This window comes from Camponotus floridanus, unplaced genomic scaffold (genome assembly GCF_003227725.1).
Source record: "Camponotus floridanus strain SB8 unplaced genomic scaffold, Cflo_v7.5 scaffold36, whole genome shotgun sequence".
Lineage (NCBI taxonomy): Eukaryota > Metazoa > Arthropoda > Insecta > Hymenoptera > Formicidae > Camponotus > Camponotus floridanus.
This window is the reverse complement of record NW_020229503.1, coordinates 53,758-79,627: the sequence shown is the minus strand read 5'-3', so window position 1 is coordinate 79,627 and position 25,870 is coordinate 53,758. Positions and strand designations below refer to the sequence as shown.

The following is a 25,870-nucleotide window of genomic DNA, read 5'->3' as shown; positions in this document are numbered from 1 at the left end:
TAAACTCTGTATTTTTTCACAAATGTACTAGCAAGTATTTGCGCTTCGATAAAAAATTATAGAAATTATAGAAAAATTATAGAAATATTACAGAAATTATAGAAAAATTATAGAAATATTACAAGAATATTAAATAACAATATTAGATGAGAAATATTATAAAAATATTAGAATATCTTTTCCAAAACGACTGATATATTGATCAGATCAAATTGATAATGCTTTATAATTCAATCAAGAATATATTTTAGCAAAATAAAACATTTCTGCCCAGCTTTCTCTCCTTACTTTTCATTCGAAACAGCATAATAAACTCTGTATTTTTTCACAAATGTACTAGCAAGTATTTGCGCTTCGATAAAAAATTATAGAAATTCTAGAAAGATTATAGAAATATTACAGAAATTATAGAAAAATTATAGAAATATTACAAGAATATTAAATAACAATATTAGATGAGAAATATTATAAAAATATTAGAATATCTTTTCCAAAACGACTGATATATTGATCAGATCAAATTGATAATGCTTTATAATTCAATCAAAAATATATTTTAGCAAAATAAAACATTTCTGCCCAGCTTTCTCTCCTTACTTTTCATTCGAAACGACATAATAAACTCTGTATTTTTTCACAAATGTACTAGCAAGTATTTGCGCTTCGATAAAAAATTATAGAAATTATAGAAAAATTATAGAAATATTACAGAAATTATAGAAAAATTATAGAAATATTACAAGAATATTAAATAAGAATATTAGATGAGAATATTAGATGAAAAATATTATGAAAATATTAGAATAATTTCTAAAGTGACTGATATATTGATGAGATCAAATTGATAATGCGTTATAATTAATCGCGTGCTTCTACAGCTACTTTATTTGCTCGATATTCACGGGATCAAATACTATCAGAATGAAGACGGAGCGGAATTATCTTGGGGCGAAACAGACGGAGCGGCAAATGAAAGCGATAGACACCGAAAGAAATTAAGATCCGCAAAATCGGCAGCGCGCAAAGAAGAAGCAGAACGTTTGAGGTGCTATCGAACGCGTACGCATTGAACCTGGCCGTCTACCACCTTCTCATCAACGGAAGCAGGGTAGTAACCTAGCAACACCCCCGATACCACTTCAACCTCTTCTGCCGACACCTCCTTAGGTTTCAATTCGCCTTATCTTCGGCAACTTCCTTACGCCTCTACCTTACCCGCCATGCAATCCAAGCGAGTAAGAAGATATTCCAATAAAACACGCGAAAAGTGGAAACGTTAAGATTCCTATTTGAGTAAAGAAGTTTCAGATCGTGCATGGGATTTCGGGATAGGATTCCGAGAGAAACTTTACGTTCCATCTACGCTTAACCCATATCGTAAGTCAAATATAAACTTCGTTCATTGTAATCGCATAATATCTTGCGACAAGATTGCATGGCAGTTAGCCATAATCTTAGTTAAAAATTAAACAGAACACCCTGTCTAATAGGCCATATAACAGATTTTGCAAGAATAAACTACTTTCGTTTTATCTTAAAGCACGAAGCAGAACTGTAGCAACGTGGTGCAGCGGAAGAGGTGAGTGGGTGGTTGAAAAAAAAAGGAGTAAAGCTAGAGGCAACAGGACGCCTGGTCTACTGGCTTTATAATGAAGTTTAAATATTGTTCCCCGACAGAGATTGCGCCTCTTTTATCGCGTCTGTTGGCTTCTACCGCTTCTTTCGTCACTCTGAGCAAGTTAATATCTATATAAGATTAGGATTATTTTATTATTTCCCTCCTGTAGCTTGTCTATTGCTCGATATTTTCCTCATCTACAAGAATATTTAACGATTCACAATTCTCTCGTAACTTTTTAACCAGTCCTCTTCTACAGTTAGAAGCGCAGATTTTTTATTCAAATTGCGATGTTAAGAGCAGCAGGACTTTATTACAGCACGGTATTCAAAACAAAATTCGCTTGCTGTTTATTATCTTGCTGTACAGTGAGAATTCCCTCATAGTACATTATCCTCAGATCAGTATTTCATTTTAAGCATTGTGACTTTACACTTTTAAAAAAAGAAAGTTTTTCCTAAAGTACAATTTAACTTTATACATATATTTATTGTTAGTATTTCTCTACTTTTACTTGCCGACTTTCTTTCTTCTTTAAAGTGAAGAGAACTTAACGGACTCATATATGAAGAAAAAATTGTAACACGAATAATTTTGCTGTTCTTGATTATAAATACATTATTTAATAGCGAAATTTCGATAAAAAATATGCGAAAAGAAAGTATATGACGACAATCTAATGTCACGAACAATTTGCAATATAAGTCATGTGTCGCTCCTCGCGGTTTATTATAATAAGGCCACAGGGTAGCTTTACAAGGGCCTCTGGCACCCAGCCTAGCAATATAACTACTTCTCGTTTCGCGCCGCGCCTTTCCCTCCTTCCTCGTCTCTCGTATATAGACATATACTTGTATATATACTGCTTATATATTATATATGAATGGCGAGAGAAAGGAAAGGAACAATTATCTTCAGATACTACTCATCGCTTTCGCGATAAAGAAATCCTTCGTATATTGTTTTTCTTCCATTTTTATAACTCTTGCGAGGCTTTCCGGAGGCCAATAAATTCGATTGTATTGTCCTCAATATTTTAAATAAATAATCGAAAACAAAAAATTATCACAAGTTGAAATTAACATCAGCATTATGTGATATTTTCGAAAATATAGTACATGAAGAAAGAAATGCGTCCAATATAATGCAGACGAATAAACGGCACATAAATAATGCAAAAATAAAAATATAAACACGCATTTAAATCTGCATGGAATGATTTAAATTACAAATTTTTGTGTCTAGTTTCTTTCTCTCTTTATGTCAGTCGAGTAAATCCAGTTGGTTAAGCATGTTCGCCCGATAATATTGACGTGATAGTACATCCCTATTTACGCTCCGTCGAGTGCGAGGGACAATACAGGATCAATACGACGATCGAAAGATCGTCATCAAATACGAGTACGCTATGTCTGCAAACACGATAGGTGCGTTCGCGTAAAAATCGAGTTTCCCGGCGCTTTTATTCTCTCTAAAAAACATGACGGACACGAATAAACGCGAACGGTGTAATCTTCGTTCAATAGCGTATTTCGACGCAAATAAATTTTCCCTCCTACATCGCGCTATCGCATACTTGCGTGCAAAATAATTATCGCATTTGGATGAACGAGCCGCTTGTAACTATCGGCGTTCGTTCGAAAAGTTTGGGAAAATTTTTGCGGCCTTAGTGACGGCGCACGACGATAGATAATGCACAGTCCCGCAATTTCGGACCACGCGATTCCGAATCCGCGACGCGGTGGCACGTTAATTAAAGTTTGAATTTAACTTGGAGCACCGGGGTCGAACGGCTGCCAAAAGTATCGCAGTAATTCTGCGCCGCGAAATCTAAATGTACGCCTACAATTCGGGAAGAGGATCGAATCACGTCTCGACGTCTCATTGTGAATATCACGAAATCGACATTAGGCATATACATGTAACGTGTACATGCACCTCCGTCGTTTCCACGTGCACGGGAATACGGCGTACGCATAATAGCTGGTTGAGTTATAAGATTGCTTCGTGGACACTTGCCAAGGTAATATCAAACTTTAAGCTCCCCTCCCAGGACCATTTGCCCATCTATGCGCATGCACATGCACAATATACGCACACGCGACAATCGCGGGGGGTAAGCTTCGTTATCACGCACGTCCACGTGTGAGCTGATACGCCACGGCTTAGCTCCTTTACACCCCCTCGACTGGCCGACGCTCCCTTCGACGACGTGATCCTGATTATGGATAGCTCCGAGACAAATTAATGACCAGCGCCACGGGTGAGCGTTCGCTATCGTTTGAATGGCAACGCAATTTTACGTAATTTTTAGAACACTTCACCGGATATAGCATTCCTCTACTTGATAAACTCTCTAAATATTACATATTTTTATATTTTCTTTCATTTTTTTCTAACTCAATATTAGAGGAAATTTGTGTGCCTGTGCACAATAAAAAATTGTGCGTCTAAATTTTCTTGTGTCATCACGTTTTGATTAGTACTTTAATGTAAAATTAATATACAACTTATATGCTATTATTTTTATAATGTTTTCATGTGTTACATTTATGTCAACTTTATAACTTAACACTTTGTACATGTCTCTTAGAAATGAAATATTATTTTGAGTATTTTTAACATCATCATTTTAAACAATAAATATGTTTACTTCTCCAGATATAGCATCCCCTTACTTGATAAACTCTCTAAATATTACATATTTTTATATTTTCTTTCATTTTTTTCTAACTCAATATTAGAGGAAATTTGTGTGCCTGTGCACAATAAAAAATTGTGCGTCTAAATTTTCTTGTGTCATCACGTTTAGTACTTTAAAGTAAAATTAATATACAACTTATATGCTATTATTTTTATAACGTTTTCATGTATTATATTTATGTCAACTTTATAACTTAACACTTTGTACATGTCTCTTAGAAATGAAATATTATTTTGAGTATTTTTAACATCATCATTTTAAACAATAAATATGTTCACTTCTCCAGATATAGCATCCCCTTACTTGATAAACTCTCTAAATATTACATATTTTTATATTTTCTTTCATTTTTTTCTAACTCAATATTAGAGGAAATTTGTGTGCCTGTGCACAGTAAAAAATTATGTGTCTAAATTTTCTTGTGTCATCACGTTTAGTACTTTAAAGTAAAATTAATATACAACTTATATGCTATTATTTTTATAACGTTTTCATGTATTATATTTATGTCAACTTTATAACTTAACACTTTATACATGTCTCTTAGAAATGATATATTATTTTGAGTATTTTTAACATCATCATTTTAAACAATCAATATGTTCACTTCTCCAGATATAGCATCCCCTTACTTGATAAACTCTCTAAATATTACATATTTTTATATTTTCTTTCATTTTTTTCTAACTCAATATTAGAGGAAATTTGTGTGCCTGTGCACAGTAAAAAATTGTGCGTCTAAATTTTCTTGTGTCATCACGTTTTGATTAGTACTTTAATGTAAAATTAATATACAACTTATATGCTATTATTTTTATAACGTTTTCATGTATTATATTTATGTCAACTTTATAACTTAACACTTTGTACATGTCTCTTAGAAATGATATATTATTTTGAGTATTTTTAACATCATCATTTTAAACAATCAATATGTCTCTGCTTAACATTCTAAAAAAAGTTAAAGCAAATCTTCAAATAATCTTGAACTTTGACATACAAAATAATCAAATTTACTAAAATCAAATGTTTCTATTACAAATAATTCAAGTTAAAATAATTATATGTTAAAATTCTCAACATTTCTTACGAATTATTGTAATTATAACACAAATAACACAAATAACACTAATTAAATTAACACAATAACAAAAATAAATGTAAAGTATCGTGTCAATTATTTAACATTTTTAGTTTGTCAATAAGTAACATACGAAGAACGAGTTATTTTAATTTAAAATTTAGAGTGGACTTTCTGGGACATGTGAAAAATGTTAAAATTAAAATTTTATTTTTTACTATGTAAGTATAAATATACTTTACATATATATTATATTTTTGAATAAGAACGAAACTAACATTTAGAATTTCTAATATCACTTATTTGCACATTTGGTGTACAAGGGATTTTTCAAAATTTCTTTTATCACGAATCTTAAAAAATAAAGACCGATAAAGTACTGACATTCATTATTTCCATGGCTGAATGGAGTTTCGCGCGTAACAGCAATTGTTATTTCCTCATTGATAAAGTCTTAACAAAGGACGTTTTAGCAAAAGGGTGACACGGGTACTCGAGCAGTTGCCTCACGATGAGAAGAAAGCGACCTCGTTCGTTGAAACGTGCGCAAATAAAATTGAAGGGAAGAAGAGTCGTTCCCCGCCCGAGGGAACGCGTGATTACGATAATTCGATCAAGGATCTTCGTCCTGCAGTTGAAACGACGACGCTAGCCGTCGTCGACGCTGAAGAAAGAGACTTAAAACGTAGTTTGTTTATTCCGGTCACAATGTGAGTCACTGCCAAACCCTCCATCCCTTCGACGTTGCACCCGACGACGTAGTGACGCTAATGCATATTCAATGTTACGCCCATGCTCAGAATTTCTAGCGTGGCACGGTAACTCTACCGAAACGAGAGAGTCTTCTTCTTGAAGAACGATGTCTCGCACTTATCGATTTATTCAAGAGCATTCGTTAGTATGAAGTGTGCGTAAGTTTGCTGCGCATGTATATTGATGAATAGCTCATCACGGTCTTTCGGCCACAGATTTGTAAACATAAGAGATTGGAATTAACTTTCGGTACATTTAACGATTGTAAAATTCAAATATTTTTTTAGTTCTGGTATTTAATCAATATAAAACAAGTAATTAATAAAATAGAATTAATTAAATAGATTATTAAACGTAAATGCATCCGTCGACCAACCACAGAGCAAACTTTTCTTTGACAAAAAAAAATAAAATTACCATTTTTCACGCTTTTTAAATTTCAATATTAATCATCCCAGTTTTAAATGAAAAAAGAAATAAATTTGAAATTAAACAAAGAGCAAGATCTTTTTTATTCATCGTTTATTCTAAAGCTTAATTTGCGAGAAGCTCTCTCTACTTTTGATCAATTATAAATTGAAAATTATTGGCCTTTTCACCGAGAAGAAAAATTGATTTCATTAGTTAATAAAAAATATTATAATTGCACAATTTAAGAAAATCTATTTTAGAATCGCCCTCGAATTTCATGACGATATAAAACTTGGTTTATTTACTAAATTTTTTTAAATGTCATTGATACAATGACAGTCTTAGCACATAAGCCGAATGAAATGACTTAATTTAAAGGCGCGCGATGTGAATGAAACGTGATAAAACGTTTATTATTATTATAATTCACGTTTTATTTCGTCGATATCGCAGCTTTTACTAAAGGAATGCTTTGCAATTTCTCGATCGTATTATGGTCGCTTTCGGAATGATCGATTTCTCTCGGAGCTGGATAAAATGCCGTTTTAGCGAGTGTTCTCTCACACATATGAGCATGCACATTCAATCACGTTTACACGCGAACTTCTTATTTCTTAGTATTCCTGCGACGTAGTATATAGGTGCTATGTAAGGCGCGATTGAATAGGTATGATAAGCGCTTTATACAATTCCACACTCTGATCTTTGCATTATATCGCGCTATACCGCTGAATCCTTTGACACGATCCGTAAATGCATTCTGCAGTCGTATTTTCAATTTTTCCAACTTCGATAAAAATTCAATGTAATCTACTAAACAAAGAAAGCCGATCGCAATATTAATATATTGGAGATCAATAACGTGACATTTTATCTAGAGGCAAAGAAAAGAAGGGAGATGTTGACATATAGACATATACACAGAAAAAAAATAAGTGTCAAATCAAAACTTATATACTTAAACTAACGTTCATTGTTTCGTATATACGCAACAATTTATAATCTTCTTGGAAGAATTTAATAATTTTAAATTTCAACAATATTATAGTCTTATTTTAATATAATTATAGTCTTATTTTGTATAATTGTCATCCCAAGAATATATAATATATAATTATTTTATTCTGCTTTAAGAAAATTATAATTTTTGATTTAAAAACGTTATTTTCTATCCAACATTGTTTCTTTTCCATTCAAGAAAATTATAATCAAGAAAATTATAATAAAATAAAAATTATAAAATATATCTTAAATCATAAAAATATATTTTTCTCGATTGAATTTATATAAAATGGCGTCATTCAAGTAAGCAATTATATTTTTCTTTAATTAACGCAATATAATTTCATTCATCAAGATTTTCATGTTAAAACTAAAATATATTTTCAAAATTAATATTTTAAAATATATTTTCAAAAGAAGAATGTCCTTTTTTTCTGTGTATAATATTTTTAGACTAGTAATTACAAAAGAAATGAAAAGATGGTCAGTACTGCATTCTGTAATAAACGTATCTTTGTGGGCAAACGGATCATCAAGTGTTTATTATCGACATAGTATCGCCTCAATTTTAAAGACATATTGGCGGATGAACTATCTCTCAGTTCTTCTTGAAGATGAATCTTCGTTCTCGAGGCAATTTCGTTCGTAAATGACCGTATTGCGTCGTATTCTTCGCGAAATAGCAAAGCATCGTACCTCGTCGAATAACTATAGAAAATAAATACAAAAGCAATAAAAATCTATGACATCAAACGGTGTAATTAAACTCTAACGTGTCCCAATAGTTGACAATTTCTGCCATCGTAAATGATACTAATCACGCCGCTAATAACATCTCTCTTCTTATAATAATAACTCACTATTCGTAAAACTTATCGCTAATAATTTAATAGAAAAATATCAATCATTTACTGAAAAATAATAAACATGAGAAATTGATTTATTGCCGCGAGTTTAATTAACGTTTAACAATTATATGTATCTTTTGATGAAAAATCATCCCCCAAGATCACCAAGTCTAAGAGTGGCTTGATCCTTTGAAGTTTCTACAATTCGCTGTCCCTACAATCGGAAAAGAAGCGCAAATCTTTAGCAGAAACGTTTCCTCGCTAGCCGGATTATGTGGTGTAGGATAACGTTCCACAATCACGCGATGACTCTCCACCTTTTAACCCCGGGGTTAAGTACGTCTTAGTTTCCATAAAAGCTCTCTCTCTCTCTCTCTCTCTCTCTCTCTCTCTCTCTCTCTCTCTCTCTCTCTCTCTCTCTCTCTCTCTCTCTCCTTTTCTCTCTTTACGTGGTAATTTTCCGGCTCGTACATCTTCGTCCGCTTCGTCATCTCTTAAACATTTTAGATTTTATCACGGAGTGCACCCTCTTGTACATCCAAAACACTGTCATAATCAACGAGCTTTCGTCGCGCCACGTAAAAGCATGTCAGTATAAAATAAACTACCTCTTCTCACTTTTACTGCGCTTTTCACGGACTGATGTTCTTGGAATGAAATTTTCTGCCGGCAAGGAATGCATAAAAAAAAACTTACCAAAATAAAAGATATCCCTCTTGTAACAAGAAACGATGATACCGAAATTCTCCGAAAAGATCGTTGCAACGCGATTTCATTCTCATCCTTTAATCGATAGATTGATCCGCAGAAAAAAAGAGACAGGCAAATCAATTTTCGCAAGAAAGTCACGAAAGTCGGTAATATCCTTCGCGAGTGAATCGGAAAAAATAATTACTCGTGTTTTCTGTGCAAAAATATTAAAATGCAGAGAGTTCATAAAATATCGAAACTATCTCGTAATATTTTTTTGTGGAAAAGAAAGACTCGGCATAATTGTAGAAAATTGCTTTCTTATTTCTAAACTTGTCTCTGTCTACGCAAAGGTAACTACATGATAAAACGATGAAATAATAGGCTCCTTTCTGCCGGCAAGTACAACGAATGCATTAAAAAAACTTACCAAAATAAAAGATATCCCTCTTGTAACAAGAAACGATGATACCGAAATTCTCCGAAAAGATCGTTGCAACGCGATTTCATTCTCATCTTTTAATCGATAGATTGTTCCGCAGAAAAAAAGAGACAGGCAAATCAATCGTCGCAAGAAAGTCACGAAAGTCGGTAATATCCTTCGCGAGTGAATCGGAAAAAATAATTACTCGTGTTTTCTGTGCAAAAATATTAAAATGCAGAGAGTTACAAAATAAAAATATCGAAAAGAAACATATACAATCTAAAACGTAAATATTATTTTTAATGATGTGAGAAAAAAAAAGAAAAACTCGGACAAATAATTTCCAGTGAATCGAAAAATTACTCGTTTTCTGTGCAAAAATATTAAAATGCAGAGAGTTCATAAAATATCGAAACTATCTCGTAATATTTTTTTGTGGAAAAGAAAGACTCGGCATAATTGTAGAAAATTGCTTTCTTATTTCTAAACTTGTCTCTGTCTACGCAAAGGTAACTACAATGATAAAACGATGAAATAATAGGCTCCTTTCTGAGACAACGAAAAACGAATTTACGTAATATTTCTCTTCTTAAATATTATTAGAGATAAAATTCCCGCAATACGCCATGTAAAGTTTAATATCGCCTCACGACAGGCTGAAGTAGCATTGAGACCGGAAAGAATTATCACCGCGAAGCACGTTAAAGTTCCAACTTCGTGGGAGAAGCAGCCGCTTCTCTCCTGTGGCGCGGTATCTCTCATCTATAAATTATAATATGTAAATTGGCGGTAACGGGAGAGGAAGGGAGGAGGGGGAGGGGAAGAGACTCGGGGCACTCGATACGCATTTACGATGGTAGATAGGTGGTCTGGCAATTACAGCGGCTTACTGTACATACAAATTGCGTTCTCTCTTTAGTACCATTTACCACCCTCTCTGGCACGGCCGCAGCAACACCGAAATTCACCGTACCAAGAGTTGTAGTTATATGAAACCAGACACTACCGAGGAATTACCGAAGTAAGAAGTCGCCCTGATGGTCTGGCGCACAATTTTCTTTTTTCCACCCCTTTTTACCGCTCGGGTCCATCGCTTAAGGTCCTCATTTGTCCTTATGGAATTATTTTTCCTCCGCTATAACGGGCCGAGGAATTTTCTGGCCAAAAGGGGTTCAAGCGTTGAATAAAATATTCATATTTTCGTATCCATAGGAATTTGTTTTTCATTACAATTTATAATAGAATCGTATTAAACTATTAGAATTAGTTTATTATATTTTCATGATAACGTTTCATGTTTTATATAGCTACATAGAAAGATATGTATCAGTTTGAGATTTTTTTAAATTTAAATCCTAAAATTGTGAGCTAAAGATAATATGTATCTGTCCTATTACACTAGTTGTGTAATTGGATTTTTAAGAATTATTTATAGATTAATTAAAAATGGTTTATAAAGTAATAATTTATAAATCATAATAAACCATATAATTTATAAACCATATAATTTATAAACCATATAATATATAAACCATATAATTTATAAACCATAATAAACAATACGTAAATAGTAACTAAAAAATCAAATGCCTTTAATGCACGTGGAAGAAACGCTCGTTTAATAGAAATTTTTTATCGATTTCCCATTTATTATACTTTTTAATCATTCTTATTTTTAATAAAACTTTGCATGAAAAAGACGATATTATTAGATATATAATGTAGAATAAAATATGCAAAAATTGCGAAAAAATGTGATATAAGAGCACAATATAGAATGAGAAAGAGAACAAGAGAAAGATTTTATCATAAATAAAAACATATTCCTCTTTTTTTGCGTAATTACTTTTCAAAACTACATTATTTAGCTCGAAATTACAGCAGTGTACGCTTCAAATCTTCACGGTACAAATATATCGTACGTTGTTTTCGAGACAGGTAATAAAAATCGGAATTTATCGTGCGGTAAATACGTTAAATGAAATTACGAATAAAACTGTAAGAACGATATAATCGAATTTAGTCCGTAGCTAGCTGCAGGCGCATTATTTAGCTCGTGTATATGTGTGAAAATTCATCCATTGTTATTACATTTTTACGATACCAACATTGGCTTTTTAACGCACGAAATCATTAAACAAAATGTCTATCGTAAATTGTGATTGATTTCTATTTCTCTCAATTAATTTTTCATTTTTAACATATTTTCAACATATTTTCAACATATTTTCAAAGTTTAAATATATAAAGTTGTCCGATATTATTTTCACATCGTATGCGACGCCAGCCGCGTATGTATGTATTATTCAATATGCTATGTATGTATGATTTTGGTATTGCGCTGATGCAAAACTGGCAAGATTCTCGCCAGCACTTCGTGCCACATGAGAGAATTGTGTGATACTGGAAATATCGAGTGGAGCAGAAAATTGATAGCCTAAATGCACCCTGGATTTCGCATGCACCCGCTTTGGCAATTGTTCATGATCGCTCACAGAGCATACTAAAACGCGCGTGCGGTAAGTACTAATGGTCGTACACGTTTTAATCAATAACCCTCAAAATAGAAATTTTACTTAATTAATAATTTAAAAAATCTGAAGTATAATATCTATTCAATAATTTGTACATTTAAATATATATTTAAGAGAAACTTTATAAATATATGTATATAATTTATGTAATGTATGCTTTAATTTATTATTTTAATTTAATTTATTATTTATTTTATTATTTATTTATTATTTTAATTAATTATTTTTTTTTAATTTTATTAGAATATATATTTGTACGAGAAAAATTACTTAAAAAGCGAGAGCACTTTTTATTTTCCTATTTATTTTCTTATTTATTTAATTATCAATATTTTATATAATATTTTCATTTATTATTTATTTCTTTTATTTTATTAGAATATATATTCGCATGAGAAAAATTATTTAAAAAGCGAGAGCATTTTATTAGATGTTCGGGACCATATTTATTGCAAGCATTATCGCATATGCGGGACTCGTTGCGAGCGGATATAAGTAAAACAGACATCTAGTTGAGATTCGGGTCAGCGGCGCAGACTTGTCCCCGTGCTTTTCCTGAGTATCGACGAAACGTCGACGAAGGGGCGGTAGAAAGAGGAGAAGGACCGAGGAAGGGGACGCTCTGGACAAATTATCTGCCATCCTTGCCCGGACGGTCCTCCTCGTCGAGCTGTCCTGCCATCCTGCGGAGGAAATCCCTCCGCGAAGACCCCGCACCCTAATAGCCGTCCATGGGAACGCGACGGGACTCCCGATGGACCGGACGAAATCTCGTGCATTGTGCAATCCGCCGCCAACTACCCCTTCCCTATCTCCGCTTGCCCTTAACATACACCCCAGGCTGTCGAGCCTGCCAGAGGTAGGGGGTACACTTCTTCCAATTTGCCAGAGTTGTGCATTCGACGGGAGATGGGAAGATATTAGGGAAAGAAAATTCCTTCTCTTTTCTGCCTCTCCCTCCTCCCTCCCTCCCTCCCCCTTCTTCACCCTTCCTCTCTTTCTCTTCCTTCTATTATCTTATCTTTCCTTCCACCGTTTACCTTTCGAAGCACACAGGTGCGCCTTTGGCTTTTTACTTCGCGATATTTCGGCTTTTGTCCTATGGGAAATTACACGTGTATGTATATGTGTAAAATGAAGGGCACGACTGGTAAGTAACCGATATACCGGTAATGAAAGAATTTTTAGACTCACGTCTAATATATCTGCATGGAATGCTATTCTTATTTCTATTGTGTAATGTTTCAATTATTGAAAATAACAGCAGTAATATAAATTAGTTTAGCTTGCGAATGTATTCGTGCAACAAATATTTGTCTACTTTTTGCATTTAAACATTTTTGCATTTAAAAGCCACACAAGGAGATGAAATAAAATAAAATGGAATTACCGATTTGATGTAATGAAAACGGGAAAAAATAAATTTTTTTCTGAAATAACAAAATATAAAGTCATATTTGAATAAAAAATATTTTAATATTTGAATAAAGCTATTTTAATATTTGAATAAAACTATTTTAATTAATTGAAACACAGAATTTAATGAAAATGCGGGTCTAATGATCGAGACGTATAAAGCGTATGTGAACGAAAGGAAAAACGAGAGACATTAGCCACTAGCCTCGACGAAGGCGTTTCCTTTTATAGGACGAATTAAGTCAGTTTTACGAGCTATGTGTCAAGATCCCTTTTTACGATCGACTGGCCCCTGTAAAGCTACCGGTCAAATAATTCCACGAGATATTGTACTCGTAACCACGCCTTTTATGAAACATCATCCGGAAAACGATACTATATCGCATTATATTATTTTTCACATTATTGTTGAAAAATCTCTTTGATGGAATCTATTTGCAACACAAAAAATATGCTAAACGAAAGAAAAGTATACAAAACAAAAGATACGTATTTTCATATGAATTGGATTTGCATAGGTTGATTAATATAATCGTGAAACTTAATACCATAAGTTATTTTTAATTTGTCCCATAATATGTAGTAAAAATGTTAAATTTTATGTTATCATATACACAGAAAAAAAGGACATTCTTATTTTGAAAATATATTTAGTTTTAACATGGAAATCTTGAAATGAGATTATATTGCGTTAATTTAAGAAAAATATAATTGCTTGAATAATTGCTTACTTGAATGGAGCCATTTTATATAGTTCAATCAAGAAAAATATTTTCTTATGATTTAAGATTTGAATTTCTTGAATAGAAAAGATACAATGTTGGATAGAAAATAACATTTTTAAATCAAAGATTATAATTTTCTTAAAGCAGAATTAAATAATTATATATTCTTGAGGTGACAATTACAATATTAAAATAAGACGATAATATTGTTGAAATTTAAAATTATTAAATTCTTCTAAGAAGATTATAAATTGTTGCGTATATACGAAACAATGAACGCGTTAGTTTAAGTATATAAGTTTTGATTTGACACCTATTTTTTTCTGTGTAACGATAAATGATTGAATAATAGTCTGCGAAGTAACAAATACATATAAATAAATTTCGTACAAACAATAATTTTACGAAATTATAAATATCGCGCCCGTGCACGAGTTCTTTCAATTAGAATCTTTCTGTTAAAATATATCTTTTACAAAATTGTTTCAACTGCTGTATAATTTTAATCCTATTTCTAAATCTGCATTCGTGATATGTAAAAAAAGTACGCGTCTTTTATATTAAGCCATTCTACAACATGTGCAAAGCTCATTAAGGTCACATTTTACAAATGTTTCTTTGCAACAGAAGAAGTTTTTTTACGTTTTCCTCGAGTAAAAAAGAGGTATCCCGGAGAGTAAAAAAGGATCCCTGAAAAAGGACCATGGTTGAAGCCCTTAATATAGTCGGTCGAGGCGAGTCTGCGATGATTAGCAGTAGAAATCGCAGAGCGAGGAACAATGCGGGCGTCGCGCTTCAAGAAAATTTAACGTTAAATTTTAACGATAGTGTCTACAGCTCATAAAGGTATTCGTTTTATGCTGTTGGTCCAGAGACATTTTTACAAAAAAAAGGAGAAAAAACCACGAAAATAAGCGAGTAGTGGAATAGTAAAAGTGGATAAATATCGCACGAAAGAAACGCGAAAGTAAAGGATCAATGAAAAATAGATCTTCATCTTATCAAAATGATTTTGGGCTCGTAGCCAAGTGCGATCCGGCAGGTGTTATCCATGGGAAATTATTCGTCCTTACGAACGAATCTCGCCCGATCTTTTCTACTCTGCGTATTCATTTTCCTTGTCTCAAATCGAAAGAAAAACGTGTCATTGGATAGCGAATTTGTTAATTTTTTGTCGATGCTATCAGCAAAAAACGATGTACAAAGTGGAAAGTCTCTATGTTAAATTAAAATTAAAGTCCCCATAGCACATTAAATTGTTGCTTTTTTGAAAAAGACAGAGAGTGAAAAAATTCATGGTTTTAAAAAAATTTAAAAATATAAAATAATTCTCCAGGAACAAGAACACGCAGTGTATAATATGAGTCGAATAATTTATTTTTGCACAAAAATAATTTATGTTAATGCTTTTGTTCAATTATATATGTATGATAAATAATATTCTTTTATATAATTATAAAAAAATGGAAGAGAAAATGCGTTCTTGTTCAAACATATGTTCATTATATTTTGCAGCTTTGGTATAGAAAATATATTTCTCTTACATTTAGCACCAACTTAATTGTGGTGTACGTGTAGAAATCAAAATACAAAAGCCGCGTACCGGTGCGCCAGATAGGACGCAACTAAGAGGATTAGTAGCCAAATGGCTGGGTGGTAAACTAAAACAAATATTACCCGTGAAAGGGGATCGCAAGTTAAATGTAATTATGCGACTAAATACTACGTAATATTAGTAATGCTACATAATTACTAATGACGGAGAGGAAAAAAAAGGATACTCTCGAGATTCTCCCTGGAATTTTTCCTTCAAATAACCAATCCTGACGTTTCGAGGCGATCCCATCGAGATTTCAATGTATAAAATTTGCCTAAAATTGCGAGATTAAATTGTCTAAATTGCAAGAAATAGCGAAAGGGATACAAAATATGAGACCGGGCCGTTAAAAGTTGAAGACGCGTTAGCGCCAAACTGTTTCGACGTAATGGCCAAAGTTCCCGTCGTCCCGCCCCCGCTCGTCGTGCCCCTTTTATTATTTTATATTTCGCGGCATCGCGCGGTGCACACCACGCCAGTTGGAGATAACAGAAATTATACTTGCGTTTAAAAGTGGAACAACTGTTAGAGACGTCGCGAAACTTTAATACTGCGGTGATACCGAGCCGATTTCATCTTCGCGCGAGAATCCCCAGGCCTTCACCTCCGAGTCTAATTCCCCGGTAAGTCTGTGCACGTGTCCAACTTTCGTCGAGGTAGACTGAGACCAGAAACGTTGAGCATTTAAGTACCGGCGTGGAATAAGGATGGTGAATATATAATTCTTTCGGACGGTTCTAGGAAATGGAGTTAAAATGACGAACCGTATCAGGGAAGAAATGACAATTTTGCCAAATGTAAGAAATCTCATTTCTCATTATTTTTATCACTGCTCATGTTTAAAATTAAAAAACGCGAAGATAATTATTGCTTTGAAAATCATGCACAGAAAAAAATAAGTGTTAAATCAAAACTTATATACTTAAGCTAATGCATTCATTATTTCGTATATATGCACCAATTTATAATCTTCTTGGAAGAATTTAATCATTTTAAATTTCAACAATATTATAATCTTATTTTAATATTGCAATTGTCACTTAAACAATATATAATTATTTAATTCTGCTTTAAGAAAATTATAATCTTTCATTTCAAAATGTTATTTCCCATCTAACACATTGTTTCTTTTCCTTTCAAGAAAATTAAGTCTTAAATTATAAGAATATATTTTTTTCGATTGAACTATATAAAACTGTATAAAATTATATTTTTCTTTAATTAACGCAATATAATCTCATTCCGCAAGATTTCCATGTTAAAACTAAATATATTTTCAAAACAAGAATATCCTTTTTTTCTGTGTGCAAAGTGAAAAATCACGACTACTATATGATAATGGATTTTTTATTTATGTATGAGAAAATAAATCGAATAAAATAACATTCCAAACAAAAAAGTTATACACGTATAATTTTTCAATTTGAAACTAAAGATAAAAAATATTCTTAGAGTTCGTTTCAAAATTAAATGAAGAATGAAAAAAAAATATTATCCACCCCTTAATTATTCACGGGGAGATCTTTACTTTCTATTACGTACAACGTACGCTGAAAATGTTCTCCCGTAAGATTTTCGTTTGACATTTAAATAAGGAATCTCTCTCGCCGTTTCGTATGGCGCTCACGAACCACGCCGATAGTACAGTGCCATATGTATAGATTATGGACTGCGAAGTACGTACGTGCGTGCGAGAGCGCTTTCAGACGCTTGCGAATATCAACGAGACGCCGACGACGGCGTCACGAGTACATAAATACGCGCACGGAAACGGAAAGCTCGTGATATCGCACAACAGCGAGCATTAGCGAAGCGTTTCTTCGCATGCGTCATCGGGGTGCACCTTGCGATTGCAGATTAGCGGGCTGGACGTACGTTTCCGCCGGGACGCACGTTTCCCGCAGCCTGGTCGACTTGTTACAGGCACGTACACGAGCGTTTCCTCCTGCAAACATGCAATCCGCCCGCTACACGCACGTATATGGCCGTATATAATATAGTGGATCCGCAGCGCGCGTCCGTAATGTAATCATGGGTGACACAATTAATCACTGGACCATCCAACCCCGCCAGGCCATTAGCGATTGCGACACACTCAGGTTCTCGTTGATAGGAGGATGCGTTTCGCATACTCGACGCACACACGAGCGACGCCTGTAAACACGTACACACACACACACACACATGTGAGAAAGATCGGAAGGCACGCGGGGGAGGAGAGGAATATCCGCTACATATCGGTCGTTTATGATCGACGCTCGTTAGGATCTTTTTCCCCGATTTTATGCGGAGCTCATGCACGTGATTAATTGGCGCCATTGTGTATCGCTAGATTATTATACTAGATGCAGGTGGTGGCGGATCCTATCGATCCACCGTCAACGATTGGTTCCTCGGGTATCGCGTGGAAATCTATTTCATAGAGTTATGTCCTAACTATGATTTCGATTAACGAGGCTACGATTTCGCGATTTGCATAAATACAGCTGCCTGCGCTTTAATCAGAAATTATTTAACTATTGTATATTATTTGGAAGAGTCAATCATTGCATCTTTTAAGAAGGTGGGCTAATGTGAGCCAGATGTAGATCAAGAGGAAAAAATATAAAAATCACCGAATATCAGCAAATATCAGTAGAAGCGTCATTTTAATTTATAATTTTATAAACAATTATTTTATACATTTCATTAATTTTATAGAACATTATTTTAAAAATGAGTTATGTCCTAACTATGATTTCGATTAACGAGACGCGGCTACGATTTCGCGATTTGCATAAGTACAGCTGCCTGCGCTTTAATCAGAAATTATTTAACTATATTATTTGGAAGAGTCAATCATTGCATCTTTTAAGAAGGTGGGCTAATGTGAGCCAGATGTAGATCAAGAGGAAAAAATATAAAAATCACCGAATATCAGCAAATATCAGTAGAAGCGTCATTTTAATTTATAATTTTATAAACAATTATTTTATACATTTCATTAATTTTATAGAACATTATTTTAAAAATGAGTTATGTCCTAACTATGATTTCGATTAACGAGACGCGGCTACGATTTCGCGATTTGCATAAGTACAGCTGCCTGCGCTTTAATCAGAAATTATTTAACTATATTATTTGGAAGAGTCAATCATTGCATCTTTTAAGAAGATGGGCTAATGTGAGCCAGATGTAGATCAAGAGGAAAAAATATAAAAATCACCGAATATCAGCAAATATCAGTAGAAGTGTCATTTTAATTTATAATTTTATAAACAATTATTTTAATTTCATTAATTTATAGAACATTATTTTAAAAATGAGTTATGTCCTAACTATGATTTCGATTAACGAGACGCGGCTACGATTTCGCGATTTGCATAAGTACAGCTGCCTGCGCTTTAATCAGAAATTATTTAACTATATTATTTGGAAGAGTCAATCATTGCATCTTTTAAGAAGGTGGGCTAATGTGAGTCAGATGTAGATCAAGAGGAAAGAATATAAAAATCACCAAATATCAGCAAATGTCAGTAGAAGCGTCATTTTAATTTATAATTTTATAAACAATTATTTTATACATTTCATTAATTTTATAGAACATTATTTTAAAAATAAGTTATGTCCTAACTATGATTTCGATTAACGAGGCACGGCTACGATTTCGCGATTTGCATAAATACAGCCGCCTGCGCTTTAATCAGAAATTATTTACTTGTATTATTTGGAAGTGTCAATCATTGCATCTTTTAAGAAGGTGGGCTAATGTAAGCCAGATGTAGATCAAGAGGAAAAAATGTAAAAATCACCGAATATCAGCAAATGTCAGTAGAAGTGTCATTTTAATTTATAATTTTATAAACAATTATTTTATACATTTCATTAATTTTATAGAACATTATTTTAAAAATAAATTATGTCCTAACTATGATTTCGATTAACGAGGCACGGCTACGATTTCGCGATTTGCATAAATACAGCCGCCTGCGCTTTAATCAGAAATTATTTACTTGTATTATTTGGAAGTGTCAATCATTGCATCTTTTAAGAAGGTGGGCTAATGTGAGTCAGATGTAGATCAAGAGGAAAGAATATAAAAATCACCAAATATCAGCAAATGTCAGTAGAAGCGTCATTTTAATTTATAATTTTATAAACAATTATTTTATACCAATAAACATTAATTTTATAAAACACTATTTTAAAAAATGAAACATAATTAATGTCTTTGCGAGCTCGTTTGCTGATATTCGTTTGTGCTCGTTCATTCGGTTTTAAGCAGTCAAATATATCTGTACTATAAAGCTATATGCATAGAATATATTAATATTCTTTATGTAACACGCTTATGGATTATATTTAGTATTTACTGTATTAGTATGCAGTTTTTTTTACAACAGCTCTAAAAAGTATCATTAGACTCCAAGAATACCAATTGTTTTTAGTTATCTGTAATGCCAAACAGAATAATTTATATTTAAATAAATATAAAAAATTTCTTTCTAAATCGTTAATATTTTAAATTTTTCACTAAATATATAATATTATAGATATATAAATCTATTTTATACAATAAATATATATAAATGAAAATTAAAAAATGATAGCAATGAGATAAATATTCGATTATATAAAATTTTAGCTTCAAAAACTTCGGGATATTATATCCTATGTTCCTCTGACACTCCTAAATCAATCAAATCCTATTAAATATATTTACTGTTATAATACACATAATTAGGCGATTTCACAGATCTTGCTACAAAATTTTCCTTCTCCTTTTCGATTTTCATTTAAGTTTTTCGTTTTAACATAAAAGAGAGCTATACCATATGTTGTTACGCAATTGTTGCGCCATATATAAAGTTATTCAACTTTATATGTATAAGAGATATGCATTGTTATCAAATTGCATCAAAAAACTTACAACTAGGAAATTAGGAAGAGGATGAATGGTTTCAAAAAATAATATGATAATATCTTCCTTTAAAACTGGCTAAAATGCCTCAGTGAAAAGAAAAACATGATAAAAAATAATTAGTTAGTTTGAATTCATTCTGAGTTAGTTTGAATTGCATTAAGTTGATAAAAAATAATTTCATAGACTTCAAAAATATTTTATGTAACATAAAGCATACAAAAAAAAATCTTTTATTTGTCTACAAAGCTTCTCAATTTATCGAAGAGAAACTTTTTTAAGTTTATATGAATTTACGTTTAATTAAATATCCATCAAATATACATCATACACGATTCTCATAAACAAAATATTCGAATGAATACCTCGCTTTATATATCACGTTATATTTTTTTATAAAATGGAAACATTAAATCAACAAAGGAAATATGCACAATTCACACGTGACCGAAAATAAAATTAAATTGTGTACGTGACTACTAATTAATGCAATTTAAAAATATCAGTTTATTATGTACACAACGTGTTTATTCATTTATTATGCACTCAGATTAATTTATAAATTAATGTCATTCAAAATATCTGTAAGTTAAATTTTCAAAAATTAGCCAAATCTAATAATATTGAAAAAACAATATTTGTTTTAATAGTCAAATTGCAAGACAAAACGAGTGTTTTTTTTTAATAATCTAATATCATAATTATTATTAAAATTCTGATCACATATTCTATGGGAAAAATATTATTTTATTCTCTCTTATTTTATTCTCTCGACTTGAAATACATATAAAATTCTTTATATACTATATAAAAAAAAATTCCATGAAATATGAGTGAATCGCACTTATTGTGGATTTTCAATATATTAAAAATATGGTACCTTCTATCCTCCATGTAATGTTGAGATGAAGAGAATCTTATCCCGCGGACATAGTTTATAATCGCCTTCACCCTGAAAAAATTAAATTTTTTAAATATTTTTAATCAATCGAAAGCGGCGTGAAACATGATTAAAACTCACTGCGAAATTATATGACAAGAAATTTTAAGAAAATATTTTATCAAATGTACATTTATATATTCTTTAAAAAATTTAATGTTCGTATTCTTTAAAAAATTTAAAATATATATTCAACTTTTCTTTTTAATAAAAGTTATATTAAAAGAAATAAAGAAGTCTTAATTTGGAATTTTTAATATTTTACTTTAAAAAGAGAAAATGAGAGAAAAGAAAATTTAGAAAGTGTGACATTTAATTTCTTTCATTTCTTCTAATTCAATGTTAGAAATTGTGACTTGAGTATCTATTAAATTTATCCAATCAAATATCAATCAATTTTAAAACTTTTACATTTTATGTTAAAGTTTACTTAAAATAAAATATCTGTCGTATTTATCTGCAATTCTAAAAATTTAGTTTTGAAGTCCTTGTAAATTATTTATTTTAATTTATTAAATTATTTATGATTTAAATATTTTAATATTTTAATTTTTTAATATTTATGATTCAATTTTAATTTATTAAATTATTTATGATTTAAAAATCCCTCGATAGTCCCATTGAGAAAAAACCTATGATTCGAGTCGCATTAATAAGAAATCCGTAAATAAAAAACCATCAATAAATCTAGGACATATTATTACATACGTGTTATCAAATGAAAACACTATCTTTAACGAAGACTTCATTCTTAAGCTCGCGCTTTTGTAATAATATCTCTTCGCTATCGACAGCGAGCATATTATGCGTAATCCGGAAAATTCATCTCGAATATTCATCAAGACTATGTTGCAGGAAAAGAGAGAAAGAAGAAAGAAGAGGGAGAAAGGACGACATATATTACTATACGTGCGTCTTGAGGAGAAGATGGCCAGAGCGAAAAGATGCGGAAACGCAAAAGCCGAAGCGGAGAAGCGGCAGTATTATCATAATAATGGCCGGAGCCATCATCTTATCCCTCGTTCCTTTCTACCGCAGCATCTTCCCGCTCGAGCGCGAGAAGAGAACCGCGTCTCTCTCTTTCTCTCCTCCTAATATCCGCGACGTGTACATTTACAAATTTAAAATGATAATTCTCTCCGTGGGTGTGGCAAACCGAGGTCATTTGCGCCCTTTCAGCGTCCGGAGTCGCTCCGTTATCCCGCACCCCCGCGTATCTACCGCGTAAGCGACGTCGGCGATGGCGATGGCGGTCGACAGGCCGATTATGCCGTTTGTAAAAACCGGTCACGGGGTATCCCGTTTGTCAGACGCCAGGAACACAGGCCGTGCGTCACCTACCTTACTGTCGGGAAGGTTGGCGCGGGGAAAGAAATATTGCACGACGAGGGATGTCGTCCGCCCCCGCACCGTGCACTTCTTCGCGCCTTTGAGATTAATATTTTAAACCGCCGCTCGGCAATCTCTCGGCACTCGCAAACCGCAATCGAATTCTTGGTTTTATTAACCGTAAAGCCCAACTTTAAAAGCTCCGCTAGATATTTATGCACTTGTTTTCACGATATCGTCTTTCGTGTATTTTTCTTCTCCTTAGCAATTTCACTTCAGAGAGTCTTTGCTTTCAATAATATCTAGATCTATTGTATTTTAAAGCCGATGTTTCTTGATTCTAATGTTTACGAGTCCTTATTATGAGATATGCATCTTGGAAGAGAAAGTGCGGTTAAAAATAAAGATCAAAATTTTTTTTATTAAAAAAATTATTTTTGAGAAATTTTAATTTTATAAAATAATTTTTTAAAAAATTTATCAAAATCTTTGAAATGCTCTTCTATAAAATCATATTCTCAAACTTTCATGTGTAGTTTGGCTCGAATTTATTGGTTGAATTTTCATTATCTTTTTCTGTTTAGAAATAAATTATGATTTAATCATTTAGTTTAAAAAAAATTGTAATTTTATTAAAAGTTATAAATAATCAAAGTCGACAAAAGAATTGATTTTTATTTAAATCATAATAAAAATTCAAAAAAACTTTTACTCTGCAAAAAACATCAATTAAAATATTAACTCAGTGTTGAGAAGAAACATAAAGATAAATAGTTTTACCATATGATTTCGCAATTATATTCTCCTCTTTAAAAATGACGTAAAAGAAAAGTAATAAAAATAATATTATATAAATTATATAAAATAAATGTCAAAACAACTCAATTACCTACAAGCAAATTTATACGAAAAGTTAAACAAAATTGCATATAAATAAATGTCGTTTTTTAAATATATTTGACATTTAAACGCGTGTATATTTTTTCTCTACTAATGTATTTTTTAATAATTCCACAAAAATTGAGAATATAAAAATATTGTATTTAAAAAATTCATTCGCCAAACATGGTGCATTAATTTTTCGTAACATGACGACTTAAAAAGTTAAATAGTCTATTCAAATTCTTTTCAAATTTAAATTGGTCTGTGATTCTCGCTAGGCATTAAGAAATTTATATTTTAAAAATTTTCTTCAGAGAAGGATAAAGTTATAATAACCCAATATACTTTTGAAATTCATACACAAAAACATTCATCTTGAATAAAAATTTTAAATAATAATTTCAAATAATAATAAAATTGTAAATAAATCAGCTATTTAATTTTCCAATAAAAAACTCAAATGCTAAATAATTATTATATAAAAAAAGTCTAACAAGTAAATAATTTTTAGTTTATTCTATTTCTTTTATAGAAATGTTTATGGTTATTTTATGGTTATTTATGATTTTATATACATGCAATATAAAATTTGACGATGATTAGATATTGGATATTATAATTTTCATATTTCATTTGTAAGAAATATAAAAAGAAAGTTAACTAATTAATTAATAAAAAGAAAGTTAGCTAATTAATAAACTAATGCATAAATAGCATATAACAGCAAAAATTAAATTATAAATAAATATTAAATATTAATAATAATAATTAAAAATGTTCTTTAATTTTCATATCAAAAAATATTCTCACATCGCTTTTATTTCATATTAATTTTCACATCAAAGAATTATTTTTGTAGATAATTTTTATTAAAAAAACATTAATCTCAAATTTATTTATTATCTGTAAAACGCCTGGTTAGAAACGTATCCGGTAGCGAAAAAATAACTATATAATGTATATATTATGCGAGACTCTTTCGCTAAGATGTACTTTAAGATTTACGATAATTATATAAAGTTTTCTTATCGTCTCTTACAAACATCTGTAGATGTCCGTGAAAATATTCAAACAGAAATGCAACAAACACTCACCAGCAACTCCCAGTCGGCGTCGTTTACCAGAATAAGAATTCCCGGCCTCCTACAACAAGCAAGAGGCAAACTTGTTAAATCGAGTTACGCGATTCTCCTACAACTACCGTATTGTGTATTAAAAACTTACGAATTTCGCATTAACGCTCTCTCCCAATTACCGGAAAGTTAACAAAACGGACGGAAGTTAACGAAACTAGAAGCGAACAAACTCGCGTTTCCGCACCGCGATCTTTTACCGCGCAAAACATGATGACGAATGCGAAATATCAATATGGCCGATCGATATGAAGTTGTCGACAGATCGCGGCGCCATCATATTTTTTTTATAAGATTCATTATATTATTATTATATACACCATCTTTTGAATTATCTCTAATAATTTTAACTTCTCATACAGCATGGAATATTGCAGCAATATTATTGTTATAACATTACAACAATACAGTCTGTGTTGTATGGTTTGCCTTGATATCTGCCCGAGTATCAGATATTTTCATAATAAAAAATAATTTCATAATAAAATTTATAAATATTTTTATGAAATATAAATATAAATTTCTATTATTCTGAAATGTTACAGCCATCGTGCACAAAAAATGGTCAATCATCAGTATAAAAAAGAATAAAGAGTCTCTTACATTAATAACTTTTTACACTTCATTTTTTTCATACCTGATATTTGACATTCTTTCTGCCCGAATATCAGATATTTTCATAATAAAAAATAATTTCATAATAAAATTTATAAATATTTTTGAAATATAAATATAAATTTCTATTATTCTTAAATGTTACAGCCATCGTGCACAAAAAATGGTCAATCATCAGTATAAAAAAGAACAAAGAGTTTCTTACATTAATAACTTTCTGCACTTCATTTTTTCCATACCTGACATTTGACATTTTTAAATACGATTG

The 25,870-nt window shown here is 31.7% G+C and overlaps 1 protein-coding gene across 2 annotated transcripts in view; it reads right to left on the bottom strand.

The window, feature by feature from the left end:
- The window catches only part of LOC105258383 (ubiquitin-related modifier 1), an 86,913-nt gene that overhangs the window by 60,040 nt on the left and 1,003 nt on the right, over positions 1-25,870 (bottom strand). The window contains exons 4-5 of one of the 2 annotated variants that reach the window (XM_011269606.3): positions 24,949-24,997; positions 21,584-21,655 (exon numbers count right to left, since the gene is read on the bottom strand). In XM_011269606.3, the coding sequence (XP_011267908.1) occupies positions 21,587-21,655; positions 24,949-24,997 (118 nt within the window). In that variant the 3' untranslated portion in view covers positions 21,584-21,586. Of the gene's footprint in view, positions 1-21,466; positions 21,656-24,948; positions 24,998-25,870 lie in introns of those variants that run through there. The other variant, XM_020029744.2, reaches the window with a different exon arrangement.